This window comes from Ammospiza nelsoni, chromosome 4, assembly GCF_027579445.1.
Source record: "Ammospiza nelsoni isolate bAmmNel1 chromosome 4, bAmmNel1.pri, whole genome shotgun sequence".
NCBI classification, from domain to species: Eukaryota; Metazoa; Chordata; class Aves; order Passeriformes; family Passerellidae; genus Ammospiza; species Ammospiza nelsoni.
The window spans coordinates 1,155,276-1,164,869 of record NC_080636.1 but is presented as its reverse complement, the minus strand read 5'-3'; the positions used below and the strand labels follow the sequence as shown (position 1 = coordinate 1,164,869).

Below are 9,594 nucleotides of genomic sequence, written 5' to 3'. Positions count from 1 at the left end.
CGCTGAGGCGGCCCTGAGGGCAGCGCGGCCCGCGCCCCTCCCGCCGCGGGGCCTCAGGGCGGCGGAGCTTGGTCCTCACACGCACCCCAATAAAATTTGGTTTTTCTGGCCTCTCCCTATCAAAGTGGAGCGGTGCCGACACAGACGGTGCCCTGAGAGATTCGCCGTCCCCAGACGTGGGGAACAGAGCTGCACCCACAGGGCTCCGGCCAGGGGCTTCAGCAGGAGCCCCGCCCTGCTCGCTCCTCTCGGGCCAGCAGATGGAGGGGGAAAAAAGAAAAGCAGAGAAAATAGTTGTGGATATCACTCTTTTAAATGCAAGAATCCAAGAAGTTTGTTAATTTGCTGTCACAGGTTTGCTGTGGCATCTGCTGTGGAAAAAGCGCAAAACAAGGAGATTTGATGTTCATTTCTTAGACAAAAAAAAGACCCCATCGCTTGCTAGTGTTCAGTGATGAAAATTTTAGGCAGAAAGTCCCCTACAAACTTAGTTGCAGTGCAGGCTGTAGCTCTGGGTATGACAGAGCCACAAACTGCAGAGGAAGCTTTTAATTTCACAAAGGCTTCTGCCCCCAAAGTGCTTCCCAAAAGAGCTCTGAGTCAGCTTGTGCGTTATGAAGTTAATTAAAAATCTTGAAGGAGACTGAAAACATTTCCTGAAAGCAAAGATGATAATGATAATATGATGATGATGATTATTGTTAATAATAGCACCATTAGTAATAGTAAAGAGCTAAGCAATCACAAGTTATATTCAAGACTCCCAAGTCTCAGTGCTGAGTCTATACTCTTTGAGTATAGACCTAATTAATATGGTGAAACATGATCAGCTCTTTTATGAATTCTGAAATGTTGCTTGTCCTGGATTTCCAGCTGGAGTGTATTGTAAGTGAAATGAGTTATGTTTGTCGCTGGGATGTGGTTAGGAGCCTTACACTAAATATCAGCTAAAGTCTGAACAACAACCTTGTCACAACACTTTATTACTTTCTGCTTGGATTTCACATACCATATACCATACCTAACACATATTTCCTTCTTACCCACTGCCAAAGATGTTATTACAGACATGTTGTGAGTGAGTGCTCTATAGAAGTTAATTCAATAATACTTACTTACTGGTCGTTCCAAGCAGCACCTCTGAAGTATCCGAATTTTTAAATATAGGACACAATGCAATGAGTAGCTTTATGAGATTTTATTTGGATTGATTTGGTCCTTGGAACATTGCTTTTTGTCTCTACTTTATATCAACTTTATTGATTCTCACATACTACCAACTGTCTTTTAACTCCCATGTTGGAAATATAAATAGACTTAAAGGAAAATGTCATTTCCTTGCTAAAGAAAACAACAGGTGGGAAGATAGAAAAAAGAAAGAAAGCTGTGCCTTTACAACAATAATTGGTCTACAGATATTTCACTTTTCACTACCTTTTAAACCAGCAAAGCCTGAAAAGATGGGTAGATAAACAAACCACAATATTCTGCTATCACAGTGCTCTAGAAACTTCAACTTCCATGTGTTTGTATGTAATCACCTCCAACTCCTACTACTGCTGCTTTGTCAAGCTAATTAGCTGGAATTTTAACCACAGCCTTTGACTTGTCATTGTATGATGCCGTAGTTACACTGCTATTTGTACATAAACTAGCTAAATTAGGGCATAAAGGTATATGCAACCAAGCTGCAATAAGTAAAACAGAAAATTAAGTCAAAAACTGGTAATTTCTCTAAGCAGTCATAATAAAGTTGCTAAATAATTAAAATTATAAAAATTCTCAGCACAGAAATATTTAGTGCAGGAATGAATTAAAATAAAATTGACATTGTTTACCAAGAAACCAAATAATTTGGGTTTCTTTGGCATATTTCATAAATACTGTAATTTACATAAACAACTGTGGGAGGCATCTGATCATCATCAATTCCATAGCCTAATGTTAAAGGTTTTTCTGGAAGAAAAAGTATGATTCCAGATTGCTTGTCTGGGTCTCTCTCTTCTATGATAATTGCTGCCACCACTGATCAGTTCAAACTCTGAATATTTTACAAGAAAGCATTCACAATTATATTTACGTGTTACACATACATAGATTGAGTTCAAGACACTCTCACCCAATTAAACACCACAGGGGATGTAATTATTTCTCTGTTTACTATCTCAATCCTAGTCAGTCTGAAGTGCTGAACTCTTCATGGTAGTGCCAAATAAGATTACTCAGCAAGCACAGTAATTTAAAATCTTAGGAAACTTTATTTTAGATTTGTATTTTAGATTTAACGTAAATTAAACATTCTTCAGTGAGTACTGAACTTAAATTCTGCCTTAGTCACTGACTCCTTCTATATCTAGCTTTACATCTGTAGATGGGAGAAAAAATAGTAAAATATGGGATTCAGGGAGAAAAATGTGAGGGGATGCCTGAGGTTGTGACCTAGCTGGAGAAACCAGAGTTAGAACAGAAGATGAGAGAAGGCTGAGAGTTCTATACAAGCAATTTTCTCAGAGGTGCAGGGTTTCTTTGGATATTCAGTGTTACATGGTGTGTAATTTTTGAATCTCTGCATTGACTTTATAGAACTTAAACAAGCTTCTTAGATATGAAGAAATCTCTGAGAGATTTGATTTGCCAGATTCCAACAGAGATGAGGACTAGTGTTTGTACTATAGCCCACCACAAAATATTGCTGTTGGTTTCTTCGCTTGTTTTCCGAAACTTTTCTTCACGCTCCTAGAGAATAAAGGAAAAGCATAATTATTACCTTTTGCCATCTGTATGCTTCATGGTAACCAGAAAGGCAGCCCTCTTCTGCATAGTGGTGAACAAAACCATTTTTCCATGTGGATAAAAATGAAGGTTTGTACCTATCTGTGTGGTGGATGTGTGCACAAATCAAAACTGAGAAGCAGGCACACTGCATCCTGAAGCAGGAAGGTAAACAGAGCTTCCCTTGTTCACAGAAGATGCATTGTGCTAAACACGTTCCATCAGTACAGATTTTAACCTGTTTAAGTTTATATAATTTGCTGTCAAGAGCCCTTTTGCAGCCAAATTTCTGGTTTTGGGTAACGAGTTGATCCACGTCAAGCTGGGTAACGAGTTTTGGGTAACGAGTGTGTACATTTCTCAGTCTATCTGTGTGCATACAGAAAGTGACGGGGTGTACTCCTGTTTGAAGAAGGGATGTATAAATGTACACTTCATGGGGATATATAAATACACACTCAGTCATTTCCTGCCCCCCTCAGTGGAGTTTGTGCACCCGGGGCAGTGTGGAAATAACAGCATCACCCACAGTGGTACCTGCCACCAGCTCAGCTGCTGTGGCTGAGTCTGACCAAGAAAACCCTGCTTGGAGGATCCTGCTTTAAAATAACACCTGCTGCTAGAAAATGACACCTGCTGCTACAAGCATGAGCCCACAGTGATTAATAGTTTTATGTAACCACTAAAAATATTTTGCAAGGTAATAGAGACTATTTTGGTTAAATATCTATAGATTTTTATGAGTTAGTTAAAAACAGCCCTGCAATTGGATAATAAACCTCATAATACTTCACAAATCAGTAAGCTATTTACAATGCCTTTTAACATTTACATTAGGGGACATACATACTCTTTCATACTCTTGTTCTCTGGTTACATGATGAATTTGCTCAATTAGATTCTCTAGTCTGATATTAACTTCATTCACTTTGTCTTTGGCTTGAATAGCAGATTCATCCAAAAAATGTTCTCCAACTCTGATGTCCAAGTGGATGCGCTGCAAAAAGAAAAAAATGTTCTCATTAATGCATCTTCTGCTTTTTCAAAGTTCCTTAGAATAAAAATGAAACTATTTCCCCTTAAGATCATTGCAGGAAAATATTTTTAATTGCTTATAAAAATTAGAATTCCTCCTAAATTTGGATTCAGGTGGAAAATTTGAAGGGTTTCTTAATTTTATTTTTAAATTAGTTATATAAAATTTACAACCTTCACTAATGTTAGGGCATTATTTTATGCTAGTATTGGTTCAACTGCCATTAAAATGTTGCCTTTGTCCAAATACTTTAAAAAAAAGACTGCTCATTATATTTCACATTTCATCCTGATATTGCAGAAATTACTATTTTTAATAGTACTGTTGGAGGCTTTTTACAAATGCACTTCTAGGTTCCCTCCCATAACTGTTTTCTTCACATTATTTATCCAAGTTGGAATATCTCCCAATATCCTCCAGGCTATTGTATGATCTATGGCCAAAATGCCTCAAGCCAGCCAAGCAATAGAACCACGGAAAGAAGAGAGAATAGAACTTGCCATTATGCAACTTATTTTGGCATGCATAAAAAATTCTACTAAAACTAGTACGAGAAGCTTCTCCTAGAGCCAATTGCTACCTAAGAGAAAATAAAAAGGTTGTAGCCAAACAAATAATCTTCAAAACCCTAGAAATTGATATTACCATATTAGAAGTTAGGTCTGCTCAGAGATCAGCCACAAATGAAGAGGGGATTTTCTTGCAGTTGTCTTGAAGTTACCTAACTCTATAGGTAGAAATCCATCTCACAACCTTGTGGTTCATTAATTTCTTTGTTTTTGTTTGAAAGAGTTTAGATAACCATATGGTTCTTACAAAGAACAGTTAAAGATTTACCTTCACTAAAGAATGCTTTTCCTTTCCAGATATAATTTAAAAGGACAATATTTTTATTTCTGTGTTCTCAAACAGCATTATTTAGTATTTGTGATATTAATGTTCTCCTTCCCTGCATCTCTTGGCTTCTTTTATATAGGATGGCCAGAACTCTACATGTTGGTGCATGTATTGTAAAATGATGCTAATACACCCCCATCTATTCCAGATAAAATCACCTGCACATCCTCAGAATCACATTCATGGTGCATAGCTAACTGTGACCAACCAGAGCTTCATCCCCCTTACTCTCTCTAGTTTATAAGCTCAACTATTATTTTTTTTTATGATTAGAGCTAATTGCTTTTGCAATGTATATGATTAAATTTCCATTAATTTCTGTCAGTCAGCCTGTGAGAACACCTTGTTATTCCAGTGTAATAATCCTACTCCAATATTGTTATTTCTGGGTTTTCTACATGTTTCTGAAGTGCACCGCTAGGATGAGATTTAGCTTACCTTAACTCATTTAGAAGATGATATTTAGCTGGTTATTTAACTCTTTTTCTGTCAGCTGAAAAGCCCCAAATCACTCTAGAGAGTAATTCTCTCCTGGTTTTGGGAAGCAGCAAATAGATAAAATTTCCAAACAGTACTTAAAAATTTTTTGCTGCAATCAGTAGAGCCATGATATCACCTCTGATGGCTTTTTTTTCTCTCCAAATCTGCATTAAAACCAGTTTTGCTGGTAGTAGACAATAACAAGTAGGCTGAGATATTCTTTATTCAAATATCTTTCAGAAACTGAAGTGTTACATTTTCACTGGCAATCCGATCTAAGTTACTGAATACATGGAATATCTTTATGTCAAATACTTGAGTTGGTCAATCTTACATGTATGTCTTTTGGATTCAAATTATTTGTTCTTAATGATCAGACTCTTTCACATTCAAAGCACAATACAAGAATTAAATCTCTCTGTCCTTAGTCCTGCCTCTTGAATGCTAACTTTTAAAATATGACAACAGTCTTTTTATCTTTTTATCTGCATAATTCTATGTTTACTTTCCTTAATCTCTAAAAAACATTGAATTATCTGCTAGAAGCTAGACCAACTTCTAATCCAGTTTGAAATCTCTGCTATTGATAATGATTTCTACTGTTCCAACAAAGACCATTTAGGAAATGCACCTACCAGTTTGCTTCCTGCAATCACTACAAATCTTGTGGAGTTGGACTGGAAACAGATGATGTGCTCCCCAGAGATGTAGGATGTAAAAGTAAAGGTCCCTTGTGGCCCATACAGTTTTGACAACAGTACCTGCAATTTAGATATAGGCATTGGGTTTGTAATTTATAATTACCAATAAATAAATCAAAAAACAGTACTGTGAATTGAATGCAAAAAGGAATCAGTTTAGCTGCTGACATCATTAAATTTATCCAAATTTCAGAACACATTTAGAGAAAACAAAACAATTTTAGCTCACAGGGAACATGAAAATATTACAGAATTTTGCAATGTACAAAAGCCAATGCTCTCTAAAGCATTCAAAGTCTGAAAACTGACACCTTGCTTAGGTGGGGACATAAGCTGTCCACTGCTGGAAAAGCTCAGGCCTCAGGCAGCTGCTCTGTGTGAGGGCTGCGAGCAGCCTTGGTCAGCCTGACTTTGGGTTTTGTTTATCATCAGCACTCCTTTCTGCTGCTCAGGTGGATTCTGTACCATCCTACTTCATTAGTGAATTTTGGGGTTTTATTTTTCATTTACCTTTTTTTCAATTGTCACTGATTCTTCTTATGGACACTGTTTCCCAAATCTGGTAGTAATGCAAAAAATGTCCATACACATATTTATAAAATATCTTTTTTTTTTTTACTTTTATCTTTCAGCATCAAAATATTGAACTAGCTGGTAGATTTATTTCTTCCTCAGAAGTGTCTTTTATTTTTAGATAGTGCTGCCTGCCAGTGCCAGAAGTCAAGTCATAAATCTTAGAGAAACATTCATAAAGCATTTTTACCTCACCAGTAGGGCTTGTGACAGTCACAAACATTCCCAAACCAGGAGCAGATTCAAGAAAGTCATGTGTATGTAAATCCCAGCGTTGTACTTTGTAATTCCCTGAATAAAAACAGAGATAAATCTGTTAAGTAAAACGTAGCTTAACATTAAACATCTTTGATGCTTTTTCAGGAAAAATAGAAATATGTATATATTTAATGTGTTTATGATTAATATTATTCAGGGGTACTTCATAACAGTGAAATGCAATAAATTTTTACTACAGTAGAAAATGTTCTAAAGTACTACAAAAAAGGGTTAATAAGAAAAACTTTCTAATTACTTTAATGCTCTGGGAAGTTTAACCTCTAGAAGGCACACTGAGACCTCCAAAAGCATAATGTACTGTACTACATTATATTTTATGGATTGTCTTTCACTCTTATCATATTATTTAAAAAAAAGATTAATTTGTATTATATTTTATTATCCCCTTGAAATCTTACATTTTCAGTCTTGTAGATTAATTTAATGTGCTTCTCATATCAGAGGAGAAATGAAACTTTAGTACACTGTGAATTGTCTGTTTTCAGACCAGCACTTACCAAAAAAGTAACTCTCCCATTGATATGGGGAAAGCCGTGTTACAGAAATCCTGATATGAATGAGCACATCAGTCAGAACGTGCAGAAGCACACGTGGAAGCAGCAATCCCACAGCTGTGGAATTAAAAACCATTCTTTTCTCTGTTTAGTCAGTAAAGCACACTGAAAACCTGCTTTTCTTTGTGTGATGTATACACACAGTGTTTGAGGACTTTAAACCTAATCCCTGCTGCAGGGAGTTATTTTCAGAGCGCCCTTTTCTGGTTTTTTACCATACTCATCAATCACAGAAATTGCTGTTACATTTCCAGTTACCTTTGTTACAGCATGAGTTAGATCATCATAAAGCATTGACAGGTACCTACCAACTACCAGGGTGTCGCTGGGAATATCTTCAATTATGCATTTCTCTTCTCTTTCTCCCATGTGAAAATACAAAGCGAGTGAAAAAGAAATCCAAAAGTTCATAAGAAATCCTATTAATTTGCTTTTCATATTTTTTATATATCCCTGCTGTACTGCTTTTGAAGCTAGTAAGTCCAAGTGCCTGTAGTCCTGTGGTTGTTCCTTGTTTGCTGCTTATCGGAGTATTTTTGAGAGAGAAAAAAACCTGTGAGAAAAGGCAGCTGCTGGTTACACATTTACAAACAACTACAGCGTGTTCTGGAGAATGAGATAACATGGAAAAGACACCTTTAAAATTCTTTCTTCTTTCCCAGCATCTAGATTAAAATTTATTTTATACCCCTAGAAGAGCAAGAACGTGAAACTGAAAGGGCCTCTCAGGTGCTTGAGATCAGTTCCCTAGATTACTGTAGGCAACTATATTGACTACCTCTTTCCATAAACTGCTATATTTTCAACTTAAGTTATTATTTCCCATCAATTCTGGGTGATCATTCCAGAGCTTCACCCCTCCTTTATTAAGCAAACTTTTAATTTCCATCCTAAATCATTGTACAAATGTAGGCACCTGATTAAAATTCACAGGCACTACATAAAAGAACTACAAAGAAGTCAAAAGAACTTGAATAATCAAATAATCCATTAAATAATCAAATAACATTAGTGAATATGATATTGCAGAAAAAAATAACAACATGAACAGTTTCAGAATAAGATTTTTTATATAGGAATGGCTATTTCTTAGATTCTTTCTAGTACATTCTCTGAAGAACGTTATAGTATAAATCAAACAGTGATTGAGATTCTTATTTTTATTCTTTGTACTAATATAGACCAGTGTGTATGTCTGATGACAAACTCATTTATCACTTAAGTGTTCCCTGTCCTATAAATGGAGATCACTCTGTCTGAAAGGTGGGTCTGAATGGGAATTTTCCAGCAGGTAGGACCCACCTCTGGGATCATTTCCAGTTGGGAGGACCCATCTTTCCTCATAATATTTATGTTATCCCAATTGCGCAAGAGCACATATTTTTCTTGTGTCAAAGAGGGGTTCACAGCCCTTCATCTTCAATATCTGTAACCTAAATAAAAATTTTGGGGTAAACTCCTGCTGGATTATTTCACATCTGCAGGAGGAGTGATTCGTGTTTATTACCCTTCACTGCACCTGCCATCTATGAAGTTGTCTCAATTAAGGAATGTCTGTGTAGCACTGGCACAGGCTTTGGACCATCCTGGGTCCACTCCATTTCACAGCATGGAGTATCTTCATGGAAGTTGTAGCACAAGTATTAGTTCACCTCCAAAAATCACCCATCAGCATCCCCATATGGAAAGGTTGTCGGATGAAGAGAACTGATTCCTTACACATTACTGCTTTGACTCCTAAGGCTAAGGATAGAGGGATAAAAATTGCATCTCATGGCTGTTAAGTCCTTAGGAGTGTCAAGCGGGATGTTAGGACTCCTTTACTACTTCAGCACTTATCCATCAGAAATAATTTTAGGTTATAAAGGATCTCATCTCATAATACTGGACTTTTGCCCCTCTACCAGAGGAGATGTTGACTGTCATGCACCTGCATAAATTCCCATGCCACACTCATACCTGCAGGAAATATTGATTTGTCTGTACATTGTGAGCTACTTGACCTATCATATTTTAGCTTTTTCGGGTTCTTGTGGCTGCCAAAGTTCTGAGTTCCAGTGGTAGAACACAGGATATACCAAGAGACACCACTTTATCCTTCACTCTGCCCAGACCCATTGGAAGAGGCACATTTCTTCTGTGCTTTTGGCTAGCAAATGCTGGCATAGTAGGGCTGCTGGACTTCAAGCAAACAAAAATAATTCAGTCTCTAAGTAATCAGGTAGTTGTGCAGCATACTGAGAGCTTTCATCTCAGCCATTCAGAGTTCTGTAAATTGTCATGGACACAACTTCTGCATACA

At 36.9% G+C, this 9,594-nt stretch overlaps 1 protein-coding gene across 1 annotated transcript; it reads right to left on the bottom strand.

The window, feature by feature from the left end:
- Positions 1–2,586: 2,586 nt before the first annotated feature.
- LOC132072619 (transmembrane emp24 domain-containing protein 11-like) lies at positions 2,587–7,917 on the bottom strand. Its single transcript, XM_059471056.1, is given in 6 exon segments — positions 2,587–2,736; positions 3,623–3,769; positions 5,821–5,946; positions 6,650–6,750; positions 7,601–7,776; positions 7,778–7,917. Coding segments are annotated over 6 exon segments (840 nt in total).
- Between the last annotated feature and the right edge of the window lie 1,677 nt (positions 7,918–9,594).